Consider the following 23,472-nt stretch of genomic DNA (forward strand, 5'->3'; position numbering starts at 1 on the left):
TGCTGATGAGGGGTGGAGTTGTTCTGGAGTTTGTTGTCAGCCTGACAAAATCTACACTCTCCTGGGAAATGGGTGTTGGAGTGTGACTGTGTGAGATTATCTGTGATCCATTAATGTGAAGTAGGGAGATAAGCCCACTTTTCCTTCCCAATGTGGGTAGCACCATTCCTCGACCGACCGGGATCCTGGAGTAAACACAGGGATAAAGGAAGCAGAGCAGTGTGCACCCACTGACTTCCTCCAACTGCAGAGGCGATATGATCGGGTACTTCAGGCTCCCGCTGTCCTAACTTCTCGGCAGTGAGGGACTAGACCCATGTGGTGATGGACTGGATCCCTGAGTTATGAGCCAGAATGAACACTTTCTTCTTTAGATGGCTTTTGTCAGGGTATTTTATCAGAACCAACAGGAGAAACTAAGCCAGACATTCAATTGCTAACACAACCAGGCCTGCTCTCCACCAGCGGGAGAAGTGCAGGTATGTCTGCAACGGTTTTCTTGGATGTTATTTAATGAATATAACCACACCACACACACAGACACACACACACTATATGCATCCACCCCGTTATACACACCACACACCTATAACTCATATCATCTATACCACACAAACACACCACAAACCATGAATGCCACACATGAAGCGCATGTACAGCCCCCCCATACACCCCACTTCTAACACTGACACACATGTGCCCACCCCACACCCCCAAGAGATCCTGAATTTTCAGCCACTTGCAATTTGGAAGAGTGGACATCCTGAGAAACTGGCACGCTGTCTCAGCAACAGTCCCATCTTGGGCCCTGAGGTTGCTGCTTAGTGGACACTGTGAGGCTGAGGCTATTTGCTGTTAGCACAGCTCCCATGTTCCCAGGGGAGGGTCCACCTCTGTTGGCTCAGAACCTGTGAGTATGTGACTGGGTCTCACTAGGGCAATTCATGCAAGAGGGCCTCATTGGTCCCTCTCAGCTCAGTAGCCCTGGCCACTGCTGGCTCTTTGCTGGCCTCCCCATCACTGAGCTTCCAAGACAGCTATGCTGGTTGAAGACAGGCATGGGGTCCAAGGGAAGACTTAGAAACGTCCCAATACTGATGTCCCCACTAACAGTGGGTTTTGACATCCAAAGGGCAGGAGAGGCTACAGCTGAAAGATGTGTAGATAAAGGCTCACAGGCAACCTCACTTGCACTACCAATCTCACTGAGTACTGCTGAGAAGGTAGGAGAAAAAGGTGGAGGAGCAGGTGGGACCTACCGAGAGGGTCCAGGGTCTAATGTCTCGCAGATGTAGCAGGACAGAATGAACACTCTTGGCTGCCCCTGACCCTCCTAGCTCAAGACAACAGAGTGGGACACCAAGGCCAAACAGTGTGAAGGTCACCAAACCCCACAGCTCAGCAAAGACCGTGACTGACAGAGCTGGAGGAAAGGCTGGAAGAAGGGTAGGTGGCGGTTACGGGTGACCTGGAGTCACGATAGGCTACCTGGGGGAGCTGGTCCATGACTGGTTGACCTGTGTAGTGCTGTTAGATCTTCGAAGATTGTTGATAGCCCGGGAGCCCCCAGGCCCAGCGGCCTCCTGTAGAAGGGAAAAAAGAGCCTAGTTGGTAGAGTGCTCAGCACTAGGCCGGGCCTTGAAATCATTGGGGAATAAAGGAGTGTTCCGGGTTCCAAACAAGTTGGGAGGCTCTGAAGGTGGCACACGGGCAATTAAGGGGGTGGCCACAGGACAGGATGGGTGGTCAGCAATGCTAGGCCTAGCCGGCAGTGTGTGTGAGGGGCAGGGCCCCAGCCCGAGAGTCTAGGTGTACTGCACAAAGTAGGGAGCTCCTCACCCCTGCAGGGGGGAGGTTCCATGAAGTAGCACAGGGCCCAATTAGGAATGGCCTGCTGTGGGTACTATTGTCCTCAAAAAGTGAGCCTAGGGCTCTCCAGGAGTGGAGATGTTGCATTGCAAGGAGTGGGGAGGAAACAGGGGCGTGGAGCACGAGCCATCTACAGACCAGGAGTGGCTACCATACCCAGCAGCAGGCTTATCTCTCCCTCCTTTCTTCCTCTACACATCTGACCTAATCCCCATCTCCCTCCCCCTTGGTTTTCTGAGACAGGTTTCTCTGTGTAGCCCTGGCTGTCCTGGAACTCACTCTGTAGACCAGGCTGGCCTCGAACTCAGAGATCCGCCTGCCTCTGCCTACAGAGTGCTGGAAAGCCTGACCTACTTCTTTTTTTTTTTTTTTAGATTTTATTTATTAGCCGGGCCTTGGTGGTGTACGCCTTTAATCCTAGCACTCGGGAGGCAGAGGCAGATCTCTGTGAGTTCGAGACCAGCCTGGTCCACAGAGTGAGTGCCAGGATAGGCTCCAAAGCTACACAGAGAAACCCTGTCTCGAAAAACAACAACAAAAACAAAAACAAAAACAAAAAACAAAAAATAAAGACTTTATTTATTTATTATGTATACAACATTCTGCTTCCATGTATATCTGCACACCAGAAGAGGGCACCAGATCTCTTAACAGATGGTTGTGAGTCACCATGTGGTTGCTGGGAATTGAACTCAGGATCTCTGGAAGAGCAGTCAGTGCTCTTAACCTCTGAGCCATCTCTCCAGCCCCCCTGACCTACTCTTAATAATTTGGAATTGCTAAATACATCAGCACACAGTGCCAACACTGCCATCAGTTGGTTCAGGGATACCCCTTTCCTTTTCCGTTTTCCTGATGGCAGTTTTATGTTCTTCACACCAAGGAAAGAGGTGAGGGTGTGTCTTGTGCTCACTGAAGGTTATGGAGGTGGAGAAGAAGTGTTCATTAGATAAATAAGGTCATGGGCTAAAAACCTAAAATGCCATCTGTGTGATGGGCAGAATGTCACCAGCCCAGGAGCAGGACCCCTCCTGGAGATAAAGCTAGCTCGCGCCATTGTCACATATGTGCTATCTGCTCTAACGGCAAGCTGAGTCCATTGGGATTTAAAGGCCTGGCCAGGGAAAATGCTCTTCAGAAACCCAATGGGATGAAGCAGTCACAAGGACCAGCACTAAGAAGATGAGGCCTGTCCAGAGGAGGCCCTGGCGAGGGCTGCTCTTTCATTAAATACAGCGGCTAGGGTCATCCTTCAGAAACAAACAGCTGGGCCAATCCATAGAGAGAGGGCTTGGCAGCTTTCTCTACAAATGAGCCATACAAGCTGTCACCGAAGGAAAGACTGGCATGATGGGACCACTCTCAGCAGGAGGCCTGGAAGAGAAAGCTGTGGTCCAGGTAGCCACAGAGGAAGCCCAGGTATGCAGTATGTAACCATACGACACTGTCGCCACTCAGCAGCAGACCCTGAATTCACACATACAGCCCTGGCTCACCACTCTGCTTGGGGCTTCAGGGCAGTGGAGGGACAGTAACTCAAGAGCAAAGCTGAGGCCACAGAGGGCATCAGGGCCAAGCGTCACGACAGCCAGAGCTGCCCTCCGTCCCTCTGCTGAATCAGCCTAGTGACTGGTTTGACATCCCAGGTCCTTGCTGCACTGTAGGAACTTTGTTCCAAACAAACGTCCTTTATTGGATGGCCATCCCTGTGTGAGGCCAGAGCTCAGCCCGAGCAGCGTAGGCCAACCCCCCCTGACAGCCCTCCCCCGGGAAGGAGCGGGAGGTGAGCCTTTTACCTAGAGAGGAAGCTCAGCCCAGTCAACCAGCCCTTCGCCCTCAGTCAGGAGCTGCTTCTCAGGTACAGACATAGACTAGAGGCAGCAGCCAGGTCATGCCCAGGCTCCTCCCTCTTCTACAAGTTCAGGCCAGACTCAGGCACAGTCCTGGTCCCCAAAGCACTTGACTCCTCTCCTGGTCTGACATTAAGAATGCCTAGCAGGGGGCTGGAGAGATGGCTCAGAGGTTAGGAGCACTGGTTGCTCTTCCAGAGGGCCTAAGTTCAATTCCCAGCAACCACATGGTGGCTCACAACCATCTGTTATGAGATCGGTGCCCTCTTCTGGTGTGCAGATATACATGGAAGCAGAATGTTGTATACAAAATAAATAAATAAAATTAAAAAAAAAAAAAAAGAATGCCTAGTGGGGCTGGGCGTTGGTGGAGCACGCCTTTATTCCCAGCACTCAGGAGGCAGAGGCAGGCTGATCTCTGTGAGTTCAAGCCCAGCCTGGTCTCCAGAGTTACACAGAGAAACCCCGTCTCAAAAAAACCAAAAAAAAAAAAAAAAGAATGCCTAGTGGATAGCATTTGGGTGGCAAAGGTCCACCTTGGCCTCTCATGGTCACCCAGTTTCCACAAGGCCCCAGTAGCTCGAAACCCTCCCACTGGTCCACCCACCAGAAGAACCTAAAGAAACCTAAAGGCAGTGGAGCAGGAGGGGCAGGGCCTGATGTCAGAAGAGTGTGGGTTTGCCCCAGGGTAGCTGGCTAGGCTTGTGAGGCACAGCCCCCTGCCCACAGGGTGACCATGGATATGAGATAGATGCTCCTGTGAGAAGCTATACCCAGAGACCAGATGCCACCCCCAAAGGGCCGGGGGCCCCCACACTCACCAACGCCTTTTTTCTGGGCTCAGTGCCCGTGGCCACAGACACAGAGCGGACAATGGACTTGGTGGCGGAAGCACTGCTGGGACGCTGAGACATGGGTGGAGGGAGGCCAACTAAACTCAAGTCCACACCTTCTGGACTGCCTTCCGGAGCAGCACTGATGGTCCTCGAACCTTTCATGCTGGGCCAGGCCAGCCCTGAGAAAGAAATGAGAGACACAATCAGACGCCATGGTAGGGGCTAGGGACATGGATTGGTCTAATCGCCAGCATGGCATTGGGCCAGCACGGCAGTGTGTGTATGTAACCCCGGTGCTCAGAAGGTGGAGGCAGGAGGGCCAGAAATTGAAGACCATTCTCAGATATATAGTGAATTCAATTCAAAGCCATCCTGGGCTACACGAGACCTTGTCTAAGGACGATGGGGATGGAGCTTAGAGAGGTGACCTGGGACTTACGAGAGCTTGCTGCTCTTCTAGAGGCACAGAACTTGGTTCCCAGTTCCCATATCCTTGGTTCACAACTGCCTGTAACTCCAGCACCAGGGGATTTGACACCCATACATAAATTAAAATAAATACTTTTCCCCCCAAGACAGAGTTTCTCTGTGTAGCCTTGGCTGTCCTAGAACTCATTCTATAGATCAGTCTGGCTTAGGAACTCACAGAGATCCACCTGCTTCTCAAGTGCTGGGATTAAAGGTGTCCGCCATCACTGCCCAGCCTCATGATTTTTTTTTTTTTTTTAAGAGACAAAAAAGACAAGAAACCATGGAAGAATCTCAAGCCTCACACTTGCCCTGGACATCTGGGTCTACCTGCCACCTAACTCAGAAGCCACAATTAGGGATGGGAGCTTAATCAGGAGCATGACAAGACAAGGCCACTCTGAATGCTACACAAGGCTCTGAATGGTGAGAAGTGAGCACCTGAGGCATGGCCTGGTGGGCACAGGGGTGGCAGCAGCAGGCTGTGGTGGGTGAGCCCAGCCCTGCCGCTTACCCCAGTCCTAGCCCTCGGTCAAGGTACTCTACCAGTTCTGGACGGTCTCTGCATTTAAAAAAGTGCGTCTTTCTGGGCTATCCTGAGGTTAAAATGTGACTTTGAGGTTGGACCTTGGTGATCCCTCAACAGCTTTCATCTACTCCAGCATCACCTCAGAACAGAGCTCACGGTTGTACTGTGGCCTCTCTCTGGTCCAGCCATTGGGTTCCCACCGTGCACATGTACAGCAGCCCTACTTGGCCAGGGCTCGATCTCAAATCACTCACCGAATCCTTCCAAACTGCTCTCTGCTCACTTCACACCCTGGGGAAAATGCCTTCTTTTTTTTGTTTTGTTTTTGATTTTCGAGACAGGGTTTCTCTGTGGCTTTGGAGGCTGTCCTGGAACTAGCTCTTGTAGACCAGACTGGAATGCCTTCTTAAGACAGAATAAATCTGAACACCTGACAGGCCCAGCTCTGACCCTGTCCTCTGCAACCACTCCACTTTGTATTAACCAAACCTGCCTTCCTGCTGTTCCCCAAATGTAGGCAGTGCACCCCAACACACCTCTGCACCTGCAAAATCCCCCTGCCTCCACACTGTCCATCAGGACAGGGACCCTGCAGTCTCAGCCGCTGGCATGTGGAAGACACTAAATTTAGCGTTGAGTACTGAGGAGAGAGAGATGGACAGAGGGCACATGGTAAGTGATTACAATCCCCTTGCTGAGTCCAAGGAGCCAAGCGCATACACTCACCATGGTCCAAAGTGATGCTGCCTTGGTGTGTGTGGTGGGGGGCGGTGTCTGCTCTGCCATCAGTCAGGCCAGGTCCTCACTTACACATTTCTCACTGTGTGGGTGAAACCTAACACCTTCCCCTTCTTGGCACTGGCCACACCCGGGTGGACTCTGGCTGGCTCCTGAGCTGATGGACATGGCTTTCCCTGCCCCACGTGCAGTCAGTGAGGTAAACATAGCTTCTCCATGGAAACCTCCAAGCCAGAAGAGGGGAGGAGGATGGGGAGGCCAACCTCACCCTGGACAAAACCGGGCCACAAGCTCGCAGGACCCGGAGGGGCAGGAGCCTGCTCCTAGGCCCTGGGGTGGCGGGGGAGCTGACTGGGAGAAGCAGGGCCCTTGAGCAGTGCAGTGCGGCGCCCCCGCGGGCGACCCGCCTCTCCCAGGCCTCTCGGGACTTCAGGCAGGGGTTCCGGGCCGCCCGAATGGGCCCCACGCCGATCTCCCGGGGCGAGGGGTAGGTACCGGGCACAGGCCGTCCTCGCTGCAGGGCCCGACCCCTCACCCTGCGATGCCCCTCACCTGCGCGGGCCCGGCCTGGGGCGCAGGGCCCGTGGGCTCGGCCTGGCGGGCACGACTGCAGAGCCACCCGGGGCCCCACGGGGCTGCCCTCGGCCGTGGGTGACAATAAAGAGCCGTCCGCAGGGGCGAGCGGCGGCGGCTAGCAACCAACCAGGCGCCTCCTCCGCTGTCCGTCACGCCGGCCCGCCTTTGCAACGCGCGCCGCCCAGGGATTGGCTCTCCGGACGCCCTCGGGTCGTCCGGCAGCTCATTGGGCCGCGAGCCTGTCCTGCAAGTTCCGGCGTGGGAGGAGCTGCGCGAGCAAGGTGGAGGGGCGGGGCTCCGGAGGCGGAGTCTGGTGGAGGGGCGGGGCCGCGGCAGGAGGAGGAGCCTGCGGGCCTCTGCGCCTTCTGCCGCTGGGCTTCTGGTCCGCTCACCCTGGGCTCCCGCCCAGGCCTGACCCGACCACGAGGTGCTGTCCGCGCCGCCTCTTCCCATTCTCTCCTAACTAACCGCATTGAAGAAGCTTGGATGAATCCACTCGCTGCTTGGTGCACAGTTGTGGGCTCTCCTCCCTTTTCCCAAAGGGCTCGGGCCCCGAATCTGAGCTGCCTAGTCCCTCAGAAGTTACCTTTATAAACTCAGATGCTTAAAAAAATTATGCGCGGATATTTATTAATTTGTGTGTGTGTGCGCGTGTGTTTGGGATGGTGGCCCGGGGCTTGCACAAGCTAAACAAGGGCTCTGCCACTGAACCTCAGCCGTTTTTGTTTTAAGAAAGGGTCTCAGGAGGTGGTGGCGCACACGTCTTTAATTCCAGCAGAGAAAGAGGAGACGAGTTCGAGGCCATCCAGGTCCACAGAGCGAGTCCCAGGACAGCCAGGATTACACAGAGAAACTGTCTCGAAAAACAAGCAAACCAAAAGGGTCTCATCTAGGCCAGCCTGGAATTACAGGCAAAGTGCCACCACCTGGCCTCCCCCCGCTTTTTTGTTTTGTTTTGGTTCTTTTGTTGTTGTTGTTTGTTTTGTTTTCTGAGACAGGGTTTCTCTGTGGCTTTGGAGGCTGTCTGGAACTAGCTCTTGTAGACCAGGCTGGTCTCAAACTCACAGAGATCTGTCTGCCTCTGCCTCCTGAGTGCTGGGATTGAAGGCGTGCGCCACCACTGCCCGCCTCCCTCCCCTTTTTAAGATTTATTGTGTGTATGTGTTTTGCCTGCATGTATGTCTGTGCACCATGTGGAGGGGGCTGGATCCTGGAACTGGAGTTAACGGATGGTTGCAGGATGCTACATGGGTGCTGGGAACCAAAACCTGGGTCCTATGCAAGAACAGTACGTGCTTTTAAACACTGACGGCTTTTCCTCTTAATTGACAGAAAGCTTTGATTATACATATTGAAAGTCACATCCTTTTGTGGGTCACTCAGATGGGGTCGCTATTCCACCTCCATGCACACCCCTGTGGAGGCTCAGTCAGGTCCCTGAGGCACATAGTGTCTTCCTGTGGCCCCACTGGGAAGCCCCGGGCTTCACCCTGTTGTCCCTCTCCTCAGTATTCTAGCCTGTGGGAACATGTTACCTAACTTATCTTTAGAATGACCCAGGGTCTGAGTAGATGTTTGAGTAGATGTGATGGAAGCAGCTGTAGACACTGACTTTTGTGTAAACATAGCTTTCCACTTGTCTGCTGTAAATTCCTACGACAGAAATCAGGGTTATTTCAGAAACCGCCAAGATGTTTTCCAGACACTGCGTGGCCAGTGTCATGTAAAATCCAGATGGTGTGTGTCTCCTCAGCACTTGATGTCTTGTTCCTTTAGTCAGGTTAATAGACGAGTAGGAGTAGTTGCGTTTACCTGCTCAGATGGGGGAGTTTGATGTGTGTGCTTATATCTGCCACACACTCACCAGACTCCTTCATGTCTGTCCAGATCTTTTATACACTTTGTAATCTGGGTGGTTTTCTAGTTTTGAGTTTTAAACTGTATGTACACATGAGAGCACACTCATGTCATGGTATACATGCAGAGAGGCGTCTTAGTCTGGGTTCTCTGGAGTCACAGAACTTATGGAATGAATGCCCCCATATATATATATAAATATATATATATATATATATATATATATTATACACACACATCTATATGTGATTTATTGGAATAATTTACAGGCTGCAGTCCACCTAATCTAAGTATGCTGCCTATGAATAGAAGGTACGAGTCTAGTCGTTGCTCGGTGCCACGAGGCTGGGTGGGACTCAGCTGGTTTTTTGTATAGGCTGGAGTCCTGAAGAGGGAGGAGCCAGTGACAGTGAAGGAATGGATGTCTAACGAGGACAAGCAGGCAAAAATCAAAAGCTTCCTTCTTCTATATCCTTTTGTAGACTTCCAGCAGAAGATGTGGCCCCAATTGAAGGCCTGTGTCTTCTAGCCTTAAGATAAAGGCTATGCCTTCCCTACCTCAAGATCAGGAATAAAGGTCTGCGTTTTCCTACCTCAAAGGTCTGGACTAGATGTGGATTCAAACACTTCAAGCAGAAAATCTCTCACAGGTATGCCCTCCACTATTCTGGATTGTAGTTTATTCCAGATATGGTCAAGTTGACAACCAAGAGTAGCCACAAAAAGTCAAAGGATAACCTTCTTGCACCAATTTTTTTCTCCCACGTGGGTCCCAAGGATTGAACTCTGCTTGTCAGGCTGTGTGGGGGGCAAGTACCTTTACCAGCCTAGCCATCTTCCTGGTCTTTGTGTGTGTGTGGTTTTTTTGTTTGTTTGTTTGTTTTTTGTTTTTTCGAGACAGGGTTTCTCTGTGTAGCTTTGGAGCCTGTCCTGGCACTCGCTCTGGGGACCAGGCTGGCCTCGAACTCACAGAGATCCACCTGCCTCTGCCTCCTGAGTGCTGGGATTAAAGGCATGTGCCACCAACACCCGGCTTCTTTATGTGTTCTTGACAAGGTTTTCACATTAGTCTGCACGAGACATTCAACCTAAAAATACTGTCTCTCTGTCTTTGGCTCATCTTTCCATTCCCTTAACTATAACATTCAAAGCTTTCCCCCTTTGATAAAGATTTTTTTTTTCTTTTCCTCCACAGTATTTTACTATGCAGCCCTAGCTGGCCTAGAACTCTTTATGTAGAGCAGGCTAGCTTCAAGTTCACCTAGAGCCATCTCTCTGCCTCCTGAGAGCTGGAATTAAAGGAGCACACCACCACACCTACGTGTTTGATACTTAGGCTATGGTTCACTTTAAATTTCTGTATAAAGTCTGAGGTACAGGCCAAGATGTTTTAAGTCTGTTTTTACACATCAGTAGCCCCAGGACCATCACTGGAGGGTACGACCTCCTCACTAAACTACTCCTGTAGGTGCCAAAAACCACTTGACTAGAAGTGTGGCTGGTTGTGCTGGCACACATAAAACCCCAGGTCCTACCCCCAGGATATGGATGCTGTTGTGGACCTTATTTGTGCAGCTCTGTCATCTTAACTTGTTTAAGACTTCCCCAATACCAGTCTTGGTGAGCATAGCTGCAGTGAGACCCTAGCAAAATCAAGTCTGCTACCATTCCCTCACAGGAGGGGAGGGATCTCAGGTGTCACGCCCCCCATATGTCATCAACAGTTATTAGGAAAAAGGACACTCCAGTGGTACAGCTGCCATGAGCCTTCCCCTGCCCCTGCGACCCCAACAGAACCCTGATTCACTAGCTGAACCTATGTGAAAATGTTTCTGTTCCCAGGGTCAACAAGAAGACTCCCAGGAAGACACACTGTAGGAGCTGGAAGACGTAACAGGGGCTGGAGAGATAGCTTAGAGGTTATGAGCACTGGCTGCTCTTCCAGGGGATATGATCTCAATTCCCAGCACCTACATGTCAGCTCACAACCATCTGTAACTCCGGTTCTAGGGGATCTGATTCCCTCACATGAACACATCTGCAGGCAAAAACACCAATGCACATAAAATATTTCCTGTAAGCTTTGGTGTCAGCTCATCACTACATAAAAACTTAAGCTGGGACTACAGCTCAGTGATACCGTGTGCACTTGCCTAATACACACAAGGTCCTGCGTCTGACCCTGAGACCCTGGTGGGGTTTAGGACAACACCTCAGAACATGTTACCTCACCAGCCAAGTTCACTGCTCACCCTGGAGTGCTGTCACCACAACTTCCTTTCAGAATATCTTTCTAGCCCCTTGAGGATGAGGGCAAAGAGCACCACTGAGTAGTTCCACTGAACACTTAAGGAGAAAGCATCTGTTCTACTAGAAGTCCTTGAAGTGTGGCCCTGATGAATAAAAACCAGCCAGAGTGGCTGGAGAGATGGCTCAGAGGTTAAGAGCACCGAGTGATCTTCCAGAGGTCCTGAGTTCAATTCCCAGCAACCACATGGTGGCTTCCAACCATCCGCTATGAGATCTGGTGCCCTCTTCTGGTGTGCAGATAGACATGGAAGCAGAATGTTGTATACATAATAAATAAATAAAATCTTTAAAAACAAAACAAAACAAAACAAAACAAAAAAACAGCCAGAGGAGCGCAGGCTGTGTAAACATTGGTTTTATTGGGAGAGTGCATGTCGCAGCTCCACAGGCTCTTCTGGGATAGACAGGCAGGTTCACTAGGCTCCCATGGTCACAGAAAACACCTGGGACAAGCTGAGCATCCAGGGAAGGGTCCTACAGGACCTGACACTAGAAATGGCCACAGGCACAACCCCCCAGTGACCCAACCTGAAGGCTGTGGCTCCCAGCTGCTGAGACTTCCCTCTGGAAGGAACCAAGACCAGAACCTTAACTAAGAACCAGGTCAGTGCTTCCAACCCATACACGCGCTCACTTCTGAGGGTCAGGAAGGCAGGGCCTGCCCAGCGTGCCCAAGCTCAGCACCACAGCCCTGCTACTGCTAGTTGCTACCATAGGAATTCAAGTCCATATAACCATTGCCAGCACCAAGCAAAGGGACGGGAACTGAGGTAGCCCGTGTGTGTGTGTGTGTGTGTGTGTGTGTGTGTGTGTGTGTGTGTGTGTGTGTGTGTGTGTGTGGTGTGTGGTGTGTGTGTGTGTGAGAGAGAGAGAGAGAGAGAGAGAGAGAGAGAGAGAGAGAGAGAGAAAGAGAGAGAGAGAGGTGAGTATGTGTGTATGAATGTATGTATGTGTGTGTGAGAATGTGTGTGTGAGAGAAGAGAGAGAGAGTGTGTGTGTTTGTGTGTGTGTGTGTGTGTGTGTGTGTGTGTGAGAGAGAGAGAGAGAGAGAGAGAGAGAGAGAGAGAGAGAGAGAGAGAGTATGGCCTCTGTGTTCAGCGTCCTAGAGTCAGAGCAGCATGGGGTGGAGGAGCCGTGGCCAACAGCCCTGGGGAAGCACTGCCCTGTCTGTACTACATGAAGCAGGAAGCCTCTGAGGTGGCCCCAAGCCATGGGCAGACAGACCTCCAAAAAGGTTTGTGTGGGTCTTGCCAGGAGGAAGAAGGAACCAATCTCAGGGGCAGGGCCAGAGAGTCAACTTCCCAAGAAGCAATGGGTGTGCAGACACCTTCTGAGGCACCGCTGACCCTCCTTTACACACTCCCACCTTGGCTGCTCACCACTGAGGGCCCAATGCCATCTTCTGTGACTCGTCTGACCACTGGAGGCCCACACAGGGCTCCGCTGGCTCAGAGACTGCCTCACCACAGCTTCTTGGGTGAAAGAGAGGGGCCAGAGGACACATAAGGACCACTCCTTGGTGGACATGAGGCCATGAGTACCTGAGGGCCTCAATATGAGGACCAGGGGACTCTGAACAGCTGGGCCCAGAGAGTCACATGTTTAAAAATGCAAAAGCTGATGGCTCTGAAACAGAAGGTTTTGTGGTCACCTTCTGTGAACCTGGCTGGAGATCCTGGGAGCTGGGGCAGGGCAGGCTGGGGCAAGCCACCAGCTCCATTCCCTCAAACAAAGAGTTGGAGCTCCACAGGCATGGTCTGGAGCTGTCCTCGGGGGTGTCTGTGTTCTCCGGGCTCTGCTCAAAGCCTGTCCCCTGTTCACTAGAACATACCAGGTGGGTTTTGACCTCACTGGCATCCTCCAGAGTAGGAGGAACAGTATCTGGCAATGGAGCAGGCACAGGGTCCCTGGGCACCACGGTGGTGGAGCTAAGAGGCTGGAGGAAGACCTGGCTCCCAGGGGGTGGCACAGGGCTGGTCAGCAGATCGGCTGGACCCACAAGGGCAGCTGCAGAGCTGGGCAAGGCACTGGGCCTTAGGGCAGGGATCTGCTGTCCACAGGAGGCTTCAAAGTGTCTTAGGATCTAGAGGAAAAAAGGAAGTAGATGGGAGGGGTGTGAGGGAGATGCCCAGGGACACGGGTGAGACCCTGAGACATGACAGGGGAGAACTGCAGCCAAGGGAAAGTTTCTGGAGAAGGTAGTGTGTGTAGGAGCCAGACACAGAAACAGTATGCGTAGGAGGGGGGTCCAGGCAGGGGAAGAGGCCAAGGCACCCACAGTGCCAGAGCCCAAGGGAGGTGGGCACCACCCACTAACCAGGGCTGTAGCAATCACGGCCAGCTAGAGGAGCACTGCCAGGGGAGTGAATGGTAAGACGGACTCTGCTGTTCCCAGGGCCCACTGCCCACCTTGGTAGCTTTGTTGGTCACAGGTCCAGGGTTGCCTGCACCAAGTTCCTGCAGCTGTGGCCGGCAGAGGTGGAGGACATGCTCCTGAGGCAGAAGGTCGGCAGCTCCAAAGGAGGCAATGGCACACAGCGCCCTCTGTGAGCGGGAAGCGGGGGGCTGGAAGTCAGCTCTCCATGGCTCCTCACTTAGGGTGGTGAAGGCCACACAGGAGGCCTGTGTGTGGCCCCACCGTACTCTAACTGCCCTCTCCCCACCTCACAGCCAACGCCGGCTCCCTCACACTCATCCTCACCATCTGCTCTCCCTCACTGGTCCCGACCAGCTGGTGGAGGAGCAGCTCCAGCACAGCCTCACAGTTGAGCAGCCCACACCTGCACAGGGAAGGGACACAGGGCAGGGATTGGGGGCAGCCACAGCCGGTCCCCTCCTCCCTCAGGGGGCAGGCGCCGGTGGGTAGCTCACTCTTTGATGAAGTGCTGGGTCTCCTCGCGGCTCAGGAAGACACGTGACCCCTGTGTTATGGTTCTTACTAGGCTCAGCTCTTGCTGGCAGTCATTTGGGGCCATGCCCTCAGCCCTGGAAAAAGCAAAATGACATGGCCAAGTCAGGATGTCAAGGTCTCAGGTAGATGGGTGGGACAATACCCCGTAAGCTCCCACACTGGAGAAGGGTAAGGCCTGGAGGTTAGAGAGCCTGTTGACAGCCCCTTTGGGAGAGGTGGTGTGGTGGTTTGAAAGAAAATGGCCCCCAAAGGAAGGGGAACTATTAGGTGTGGCCTTGATGGAGGAAGTGTGTCAGTGTGGTTTTGAGTTCTCATATGTGCTCAAGACACTACCCAGCATTTCAGATCCCTTCCTGTTGCCTGCAAGATGTAGGACTGACTCTCAGCTGCTTCTCCAGCATCAAGTCTGCCTGCACGCTGCCATGTCTCACCATGATGATAACCCCAACTAAATGTTTTCTTTATAAGAGTTGCCATGGGGGCTGGAGAGATGGCTCAGAGGTTAAGAGCACTGACTGCTCTTCCAGAGGTCCTGAGTTCAATTCCCAGCACCACATGGTGGCTCACAGCTATCCATTATGAGATCTGGTGCCCTCTTCTGGTGTGCAGATATACATGGAAGCAGCATGTTGTATACATAATAAATAAATAAAATAAAATAAAAAAAAAGAGTTGCCATGGTCACAGTGTCTCTTCACAGCAATAGAAACCCTAACTAAGACAGGGACCACCTATCCCACACACCTTTCTGTCAGGTCGCCTGTCTCATGGCTGGCCCCAGATTGGCTGTCGCTGCCAGACCGACTGCCTGAGTCGGAGGCCCTGCTCAGGTTGCTGGTGCAGGAGGAATTCTGGGAACTAGGACCACTGTCCAGCTCATCCCAGCCTCCTCCTGCCTGCCCAGGCTGGTGTCTCACAGCTGAAAGACAGAATAGCAGGCAAGGTCCTAGGACTTTCCATAGGCCTCACACCTTAGGGACACTGGGCTAGGAGACAAGAGGTTGAGTTCTGAGCTCACAGAGCAGCTCCGGAAACTCCAGACACACAAAATGGGTGAGTGCTTCCTGCCGGGTCTAGAAGCCTGGGGCTCCTGCCAGTCAGGGCAGCATCAACACTTGTCTCCATATCCATAGTATCCCATTGTAGGGGAAGCTGTAGCCACGCCTTCTTTGGGGCTGGCTACAGGTGTGCCTGACCACGCTTGTGAGGGCGTGGTCAGTGTGACTGCGTTTTCGCTTTCAGTTTCTCTTTTTTGCTTCTTGTACAGGTTGCTGCCACCGGCTGGCTAGGTCTCCATATCCAAAGTGTCCCATTCCATGCCCCCACACTTGACACGAAGCAATGACTCAGATCTGCAAGAGTGGCAACCCTTGCCTCCATACCTCTGGCTCCAAGGATTAGATTCCCAGGGTTGGGGTGTGTGTGGATAGCTGAAGGTGTCACCGCAGGCTGATAGGCATCACGGTGTGGCAAGAGTCCCTGGGTACTGGGATTCTCAGGTCCAGGACGTACAGCATTAGCCACCACCTCTGCAGCCTTCTGGATCGTAGAGAGGAAGGCTTCGCCTGCAGAGCCTGAACACAGAAGAGGTGGCATCAGTAGAAGAGGTGGTGCCAGCACCCTTTTGAGCCCACGTCCCCTACCTCCAGCCACACTCTCCAGGACAAGACCAGGGCTGCCGCCTGCTCAGATCTAGGGAGGTACAGACAGGGTTACAGGTAGCAGAATTGCGACCATAAATCCCAGGCATTGTGGTCTGGACACTTAGCTTATAGCAGCTGAGGACAAGGGATGTTCTAGGGGGTTGTGGCAAGTGAAAATGTCCTTGGTTGTTCACTCTAGTGTCAGGGACCCACCCCTGCCTTTGAAGAAGGGACTTCCAAGTTAAGGTATCAGTCAGAGGCCTCAGAGCTGCAAAAAGGCCTGTTTGCAGCAAGTACAACACAGAGCTGGATACAGCCTGGCATTCTGCCCCAAGGATAGCTGAGGTTCTTGCTCCATTATGTGCCGTTGTATAGACTTCAACAAACAGACTTCAAGAGTCTGATGGCACAGGTAGCCACAGGCACTACACCGTTTCAACCTGTACAGATGACCCTCTACGTTCCTGTCACAGCCTGGACCCTTGCCCCTCAAGCAGCAAAAAAGGCCAACACAGCCAGCTGGACTAAGTCTACCTTCTCCTCCCCGTCCATCAAGCAGAGCTGGCCACTCCTGTCACACCTGCCTCCCAGCTGGGCAGAGTTAACAACACAGGGGAGCATACCAGGAAGGAAGGAGTCCACACGTGGTATAGCTGGGGGATAACTAAAGAGACGGGGTGAGGTCTGACCTGACCCTTTCATATCCCTAGTCAAGAGCCCTGTACCTTACCTGTCCGGCCCCACTCCTTAGAGTAGCCGAAGCCCTGGAGAGCACTGTGAGGTCTGGCCTGGGCGCCCATACCTGAAAGAGGGCACTGGCGTCAGTGTGGGCTTCCACCTAGACCAGCCCACATGCACAGAGACGTCGAGGACACCAAGAGGGACAACCTTGGTGGTTGGAGGTGGTCACCGGAGTGGCATACCTGCTGGAGGCAGGGCCTGGGGTGGCTGGGAGGGAGGCAGCGGCATGGCATCTGAGAACAAGGCGCTACCCAGATCCTAGATGAAGAAGTGGGTGCTCAGAGTCCCTCCCGAGCCTGCTGTTCTGCCCGTTCCCACCAGCTCTGCTCTGTTTCAGATGCCTCTCCTGAGCTGCCCAACCAGGCCCAGGGGCTGTGGCCCAGCAAGGAGGACAGAGCTGGGTCCTGCATGGCAGGAAAACACTTCACAGGCATTCTGCCACTCTGTGCTCTGACCCTGTCCTGGACTCACCTGGGCAGCTGCCCGCACCTTCTGGTACAAGCTGTTCCCATGAAGAGGGTCCGGGGGGCCTGCGAAAGCTGCAGGGCAAAAGTTATACAGGACAGGCTGAGCCTGGTCACTGCTTGTGACCCACCAAGTTAAAACCTAGCCCTCCCGAATGGTATATTCCCCAGGCCCTCCTCGGGACCCTGTAACATCCCCTCTTTTTTTGTTTTTGTTTTTGTTTTCTCGAGACAGGATTTCTCTTTGTATCTTTGGAGCCTATCCTGGCACTCGCTCTGTAGACCAGGCTGGCCTCGAACTCACAGAGATCCGCCTGCCTCTGCCTCCCGAGTGCTGGGATTAAAGGTGTGCGCTGCCAACGCCCGGCTTTAACATCCCCTCTTGACCACTCACAGTAGCAACTCCACCATCTACCTACTGCCAGAGACCACTCCCCCTCCCACACATACTGGAGTTATGACTGTTTCCTTGGGTCTATTCTCTCCCACCTACCTGCAACAGGAACCTTTTAGAGGTTTCTCAGGGCCTGGATGTAGACCTGGGGTCTCTATCAGAGCCTTTCAGGTATGATCTAGTCCCTGATTCCTAGACTGGTTTGGCCTGAGCTAATCCCCCTCTGCTAAAAAGCTTCCATCACGGAAAATCAGGTTTTCTTATATATTATGCCACCCCCAAGGTTTCCCTGGTTCAGGGCCTTGCACATACAGGTGAATACCACAGCACCCCTGTACACACCCACTCTGACTCATCCTTCCAGAGCCATTGCCCAGAGAATCCTTAGTGGGCATTTCCCAGCACCGATGCATTTCCATTCATAAGCCCAGACCAGTCAGAACCCCAAGCCCGCTTTCCCTGGGCACATCTGTGTCTTCCTATACCTGTGGCTTCCTGGATGAGGGCAGAGTTTCGTCTGAGGGTGAGCAGGAAGGAGGAAGAGCCATGACCACACAGGTAAAGCAAGATCTTCAGCACCTGGAGAGTGGACAGGTTCATGGGGCTGGCGGTTGTGGCACAGGCCACTCATTCAGCACAGCTGAGTGCCTGTCCTGTGTAGCCTGGCCGGTGCCTGCCCCTCGTTGGCGTCTGCCCCTCAGGGACGCACCTTGAGTTTCACGTGACCAGAGCTGCTGTCCAGACGGTTCAGCAGGTACTCCAGCAGGCACTGGCTGCTGCCCAGTGACTCGTGGGAAATTTCTGAGAGTCATTTAGGTTAGGGAAGGAGCAGGCAGATGCAGGACCCACTGGCGAGACAAACCCACTCTCCTGTGACCATGACCCTTCCTCAGGCCACACTCCCTGAAGTCCACTACCACAGGCTGTAGTTTCACCAACACTGGAACTTTTAGGGTGTCCTGGGCTCTACGCCACTGGTATTGCAGCTTCGGTGCACCCCGGCCACACATAAGTTGTTGGTGCTCCTGGCAGAGCAGAACACTTCCGGCTGCTATGTCAGGATCCCCACTGTTTACTCCCCCCCGACCACCACCAATGGGGACAGTGCAGAAGGATACTGGCAATCTCTTCAAACAGGTAGCCTGGACACGGGGTGTCATCGTCTGAGGTCCCCTTCAAGAGAATGGGAAGCTGAAGAAGAGGAATGAGGATCACGGTGAGCTGCCATGGTACACAGGGAAGGTCCCAGCCACCAAACGAAATGGAAGCAAGCCTCAAGCTCACTGGTGCAAAAAAAAAAAAAAAAAAAAAAAAAAAAACGCCCAGGAGAACGCCTAAGAGGCACCAGAACCACCTAGCAGTCACAAAGCATAGCTTTCAACAGGCTCTGTTCTGGCAGGAGCGAGGGGCCCCAGGAAAGAGGAAAACCAATGAGGACTCTCTAAGAAGGTCAAGATAAGGTTCAGCCCTAGCCTCTTAGGAATCGTAAGTGTAAGGATATTTTAAATACACCTACTTATCAAGCAGCCAATGGCAAGAACCTCAGGGTATTCCGTGTATTGGATGGGCGCGGTGCCGGACCCCAAAGAGCCACAACTGCTCAGCTTGGTGGGTTTCATGGCTCAAGAACCGCTAACTTAAATTTCACACGGTCGTGAGCCAGCACGGTCCCGTCTGCCTATGCCACCGGCTTGCCTGTCGCTGCAAGTGTATAGTGTTTATTTGGTTGAAATCTAGAAACACCCGTTTCTCATCACTCAGTATCTGGGCAAGCGGGCGGGTGGGGTTTGGGCATATTTGAGACAAGTCTACGGACACTGCTAGGGTCCCAGCCTCAGACATCTGACCTGTAGCATGACCCTGAAACACCCGACCAGGGTCCCTAGGGCCACTCGGGACCCCCAAGCCGCAGTCAGAAAGCCCAGGGCGCTCAGCAGGGGCAGCGGGCTCCGCCTCTCTGCCCGCAGCTACGGCCTTGAATTGAAGACGCCTCCCATCCCCTTGGGACGCTCCAGTTCCCGGGAAAGGACCCCTGGCCAGCCGGCCGGGCCCCGGGGGACAGCGCCCGCCGCCCTGGGGCTCAGCAGCTGCCGGGCCGCCCTGTCCCCGCTAATGTAGCGTCAGCCGACCCTGCGAGCTTCACTCACCCTGTGCAGGAAGCTCAAGCGGTCCCGTAGCGGCGGCGCGGCCGCCATGGTCCAAGGAGCCCCTCAGCCTGCCCCGCTTCCGCCAGGCTTCGCCCCTCCAATCATCGCGCGGCTCTGGCTACCCCCAGCCAATCGCCCGCAGGAAAGGGGGGAAGGATCCGAAAACATGGAGCGCCTTGGCCAATCCCAAGTCCCAGCGAGAGACGGACAAGGACTCAGACCAATTACAGAGGAGCACGCCAGCGACGCTGACCAACCAGGAGGCAGTGTGGGCGGAGCTGACGGATGTTTGCGTAGTCGACGCCGGAAGAGGCGGGACCCAACATGGCGGCGCCCACGGGGGCCTGGGAGGAGCGCCCATGTCCGCCAACGGAGCCGTATGGGGGCGCGTGCGGAGCCGTCTGCGAGCCTTCCCGGACCACCTGGCGGCCTGCGGGGCTGAGGTGAGGGGCGGGCCGGGCCGGGCCTGCGGGGCAGCCGGGAGTGGGGAGGGCGGCGGCTCTGGTGAGGCCGCACTACCGACCGGCCGGTCTCCTCCCCTCAGGCTTCGGCGTACGGCAGGTGCGTGCAGGCCTCCACCGCGCCCGGGGGCCGCCTCAGCCAGGACCTGTGCGGGCGCGAGTTCGAGGCCCTGAGGAGCTGCTTCGCCGCCGCGGTAGGTGGGCGTGGCCCCCGCGCCGCCCCGCGCGCCCCGCGGAGAGGCCAGACCCCCTTTCCCGCCCGCAGCTCCCGCAGGGAGGACCGCGGCCGCACCGCCTCCCCCGGCCTCCTGTGCGCTGTCGTGGGGGTGGTGGTGAGGTGCGCGGTGCCCGAGCCGGTTCCCGGGGTAGCGCGGTACAAACGGCGAGACCCGCTTGGGTCCTTGGCCCTGGTCTTCGGCCTGTGACCCCCCTGTCCCCCGTCCCCCATCCCCCGCCTCAAGTCCGCCCTGGGAAGACGGCTAGCACTAGAAGGGCTAAAGACCCCGAGCTCTGAGTTGGGCGTCTTGGTTAGACCCCGGAGGAACTGCGAAAAGGGTGCAACAGACCATAGTGAAGTATTCCACAACAAACGGGCACGTGCCACCAGATGAAGGGGACGGTGACTCATGCTAGGACAGGTTCCTGGAAAGCCACTACTGCCGACCCAGTGGGTCTGGGGTAGGCAGGTCGTACCACAAGTGCTACTGCTAATGCCGAAACGGGACTAGAGGAGAGGCAGGGCTGATGCTAAGACCCCAGAGCGAAGCAGTGATGCTGACACTGACGCGATCTACTGACATTCTGGAATAGCCGTAGGCAGAAAGAGCAGTGCTGGGGCTTCTAAACTCCCCTTGAGTTCACTACAGCCTAGCCTTCCCTAGCAGCCCGTGACTAATTCAGTCATCAGATCCCTGCCTTTTGGAAGCTTTCCAACCCTCCATCCCTCCCTGAGGGGAGAGGCAACCAGACAGGCCCTCATTCTGTGGTGGTCAGTAGCCAGGCGCTCTTGCTGAAACCCAACTTTCCCAAGGTTCACAGCTTTCTGCTTTCTCTGTTACCCTTTCTGTGGCTGACTAGAAATGTGTGGCTGGCAAGCTGTTGGGTCCCCCTCCTTCTGCTCCTTTTCCTGAGCCAGATGCAGGAATCCCACTGCGATTCGTCACCCATCCCTGCCCAGCAACTAGCAGAACCTCCCGCTCAGTCACAGGGTCCGGGTTCTTTAAGGTGTTTGGAAGAATGTGGCATTTGATGTGTGGATGTCTTGCTTTTAAACCACATCTAACTTGGAAATACATGCTTTCTCTTCCAGGCCAAGAAGGCCCTGAGGGGCAGCACCTAGGAGAGCTGTGGGAACAGCTGCCCTGTACCCATGGCACACGTGGACCGCTCTGGGAACTGAAAGGAAGCGTGGGCTTCGAAGTGTTTGTTTTTTTCTCAGCTTGAATGAACCCTGGCCAGGGCATAGTTTGTTTGCCAGTGGTGTGTGTGAGGATCTGGATTTGACTAAGATGTAACAGAAACAGCAATGAAGGTTATGTAATCCAGCCCTGTTTCAGGTGTTTGTGTAAGGAACTGGTCTCTCCCAAGGACACTGCATCCCTTCCCCCCCCAAAAAAAAAAAGCAGGTAGCAGGGCTGGACCACAAAACTCTGCCAAAGGGTCCCCATTTAAAACTGTTGTCACCAAGAGCTAGAGAGATGCTTCAACAGGTGAGACCACATGCTGCTTTTTCAGAGGACCCAGGTTCAGTTGCCAGCACCAACATGGTGGCTCACACCCATCTCTGATTCCAGTTCTAGGGGGTCTAACACCTTCTTCTGACCTCCGTGGGCACCAGGCACACATGTGGTACAGACATGAATATAGGCAAAACACAATATAAAATTAAAGAGTTTTCTTTCCAAGACAGGGTTTCTCTCTGTGACGGTCCTGGCTGTCCTAGAACTCACTTTGTAGACCAGGCTGGCCTTGAACTCACAGAGATCCACCTGCCTCTGCCTCCAGAGTGTTGAGATTAAAGGTGTGCACCACCACCTCCCAGCTAAAATGAAACCTCAAAAACCAAAACCCTACCACTCTCATCATAAGTATTTAGTCTAAGTCTAGCATACCAAGCTCTGGATCCAGATGCTTACAAGAAAAAACACACCAACGATAACACACAGCACCAGGGCAGGGAGCCCACAGTGTGAGACGTCCTGTGTAGATGGCTGTCCAGGAGTTGGGCAGAGGCTTTTCTGGACAAAAGCCATCAAGGAAGTTCTGCTTGGGGCTTTCAGTGAGGGAACAGCCATTCCTGCAGTCAGTCGGTCATGGACTTCCTTTCCCTTTTCACATGGGCAGTTTAAAAAGTTCAGCAAGGGATTCCACGTGTAGGAGTGACACCTGCTGGAAAACATGGGAACTGCGCGGTCCCGCTTCTAGGTGTGGAGGTCACGCTGTCCTTGAGCCAGTCTGTCTGCACCTGTCTCAGAGCCTTGGTACTGGGAACAGGGCCAGAGGCCATCATGCCCTACACTTCATGCCAAAATCTGCCACCCTGTGGCATTTAACTACAACTCTGGAACTGGCCTGGCTTACCAGGGTGAGAAAAGCCAGGGCTTTTTTGTTTAAAATTTGAGTGTTTTAGATGGATGTATGTGCAATGTGTACGGGCCTGGTGCCAGGGAGGCCCAAAGAAGGTGTTGGATCCCCTGGAACTGGAGTTAGAGATGGTTGTGAGCAACGTGTGGATGCTGGAAGTCAAACCTGGGTCTTCTGCAAGAGCAACAAGTGCTTTTAACTGCTGGGCCATCACTTCAGCCTCTAGAAAACCTGTGTGATGGATCTGAGTCCACCTCAAGACATGACTTCTTGGCTATTGCAGAGAGACAGGTCAGCTAGTTTGTCCCAGTGGACAGTGATGTCGGGTCTCAAGGAACCTGAGCATGTGACTCTGGACAGTCCACCCCTCCTGCTGCTGCTCAGGGACACAGCTAGACTGTCTTCCCAGCCTGCCACACCATCTTGAAGCCCTCCTGACACTCAGGCTATAGGTTCTTCCAACTTTGGGCCCCACTGAGCTCAGGCCCCTCCAGTTTGCTGGGCAAACGTTCTCTTGCTGTCTTCATCCTCCCCTCTGAGCTGGCAGACATCCACTGCTTTTCATGGCCCAGGCCTGCAGACTCAGCAATCAGGCCTGCAGGGCTCACTTCTTCCACGCTCTCATGGTTTGAATATTAGATTCCTACAGATGAACCCTATTCCCATGGACTAGTGTTAGTGAAGTCTTGGTCCCCAGCTAGAGGTTCTATTTTGGGAGGTTCTAGAAACTTCAGGAAGTAGGTCACTGTGGGCATTCTTTAGTAGGTTGTGCCTGATCCCCGGTTCCTGTCCAACAGGATATGGAAAACCTCTACCATAGGCTCGTGCTGCTGTGATATCCTGACTGGTCACATAGACCCAGCATCACAGTACTGAAACTGAGCAAAAGAAATGAAGTCGTTTTCAGGTACTCAGGCCACAGCTGTGCAGGCACCTTTGGCCTTTGCCCCTGTATTATCCCTAGGCCTCCAAACTGTCTGAGGAATGCATTCACTGGCTGCTGGAGAGACAGTTTCTGCAGCTGTGTCAGCCGCACAGCACCGGCTGCTTAAGTGTGCTGTCAGTCTGATTGGGCTGTTGTGGTAGAATACTCAA

General features: G+C 53.8%; 3 protein-coding genes and 1 long non-coding RNA gene across 9 annotated transcripts in view; 2 read left to right on the forward strand and 2 right to left on the reverse strand.

The window, feature by feature from the left end:
• The window catches only part of Cep131 (centrosomal protein 131), a 24,045-nt gene extending 17,047 nt beyond the window's left edge, over positions 1-6,998 (reverse strand). For 3 of the 4 annotated variants that reach the window (XM_027425448.2, XM_027425446.2, XM_027425449.2), the window contains exons 1-3: positions 6,843-6,998; positions 4,541-4,734; positions 1,489-1,583 (exon numbers count right to left, since the gene is read on the reverse strand). In XM_027425448.2, the coding sequence (XP_027281249.1) occupies positions 1,489-1,583; positions 4,541-4,717 (272 nt within the window). In that variant the 5' untranslated portion in view covers positions 4,718-4,734; positions 6,843-6,998. Of the gene's footprint in view, positions 1-1,488; positions 1,584-4,540; positions 4,735-6,278; positions 6,763-6,842 lie in introns of those variants that run through there. The other variant, XM_027425447.2, reaches the window with a different exon arrangement.
• On the forward strand, positions 6,400-11,263 carry LOC103164437. Its single transcript, XR_003487101.2, has 3 exons — positions 6,400-6,489; positions 9,206-9,373; positions 10,566-11,263. It is a non-coding gene; the product is annotated as an uncharacterized LOC103164437 (long non-coding RNA).
• A 766-nt stretch (positions 11,264-12,029) lies between these two features.
• On the reverse strand, positions 12,030-19,488 carry Tepsin (TEPSIN adaptor related protein complex 4 accessory protein). 3 transcript variants are annotated; one of them, XM_027425442.2, is made up of 13 exons: positions 19,334-19,488; positions 18,305-18,377; positions 17,896-17,987; positions 17,672-17,765; positions 16,800-16,867; positions 16,511-16,586; positions 16,318-16,389; positions 15,327-15,518; positions 14,689-14,863; positions 13,905-14,018; positions 13,735-13,813; positions 13,443-13,577; positions 12,030-13,116 (listed from the first exon to the last, which is right to left on the reverse strand). In XM_027425442.2, exons 1-13 carry the CDS (start codon positions 19,379-19,381, stop codon positions 12,628-12,630), a joined length of 1,707 nt encoding a protein of 568 aa, XP_027281243.1. In that variant the 5' UTR covers positions 19,382-19,488; the 3' UTR covers positions 12,030-12,627. The 3 variants fall into 3 exon arrangements, with proteins under 3 accessions (XP_027281243.1, XP_027281245.1, XP_027281244.1); XM_027425444.2 differs by lacking the exon at positions 16,511-16,586 and adding an exon at positions 18,703-18,887 and having other exon boundaries at positions 17,896-17,995; positions 19,334-19,473; XM_027425443.2 differs by lacking the exon at positions 16,511-16,586 and having other exon boundaries at positions 17,896-17,995.
• Positions 19,489-19,616: 128 nt separating this feature from the next.
• On the forward strand, positions 19,617-21,338 carry LOC113836680 (NADH dehydrogenase [ubiquinone] 1 alpha subcomplex assembly factor 8). The gene is made up of 3 exons (XM_027425445.2): positions 19,617-19,776; positions 19,878-19,988; positions 21,104-21,338. The coding sequence occupies exons 1-3, from the start codon at positions 19,693-19,695 to the stop codon at positions 21,131-21,133; spliced, it is 225 nt and encodes a 74-aa protein (XP_027281246.1). The 5' UTR covers positions 19,617-19,692; the 3' UTR covers positions 21,134-21,338.
• The last annotated feature ends 2,134 nt before the right edge of the window (positions 21,339-23,472 follow it).

This window comes from Cricetulus griseus, chromosome 7 (genome assembly GCF_003668045.3).
Source record: "Cricetulus griseus strain 17A/GY chromosome 7, alternate assembly CriGri-PICRH-1.0, whole genome shotgun sequence".
Classification (NCBI taxonomy): Eukaryota; Metazoa; Chordata; class Mammalia; order Rodentia; family Cricetidae; genus Cricetulus; species Cricetulus griseus.

Bases quoted from the DNA above. Each gene is read 5' to 3' on its own strand.
- LOC113836680 (XM_027425445.2), top strand. From the start codon at position 19,693: ATGTCCGCCAACGGAGCCGTATGGGGGCGCGTGCGGAGCCGTCTGCGA. The intron at 19,777-19,877 runs GTGAGGGGCGGG...TCCTCCCCTCAG, and splicing joins TGGCGGCCTGCGGGGCTGAG to GCTTCGGCGTACGGCAGGTG. The intron at 19,989-21,103 runs GTAGGTGGGCGT...TTTCTCTTCCAG, and splicing joins GGAGCTGCTTCGCCGCCGCG to GCCAAGAAGGCCCTGAGGGG.
- Tepsin (XM_027425442.2), bottom strand. From the start codon at position 19,381: ATGGCGGCCGCGCCGCCGCTACGGGACCGCTTGAGCTTCCTGCACAGG. The intron at 17,988-18,304 runs GTATCCTTCTGC...AATGACTCTCAG, and splicing joins CCTGTTTGAAGAGATTGCCA to AAATTTCCCACGAGTCACTG. The intron at 16,390-16,510 runs GTATGCCACTCC...GCCCTCTTTCAG, and splicing joins CCAGGCCCTGCCTCCAGCAG to GTATGGGCGCCCAGGCCAGA.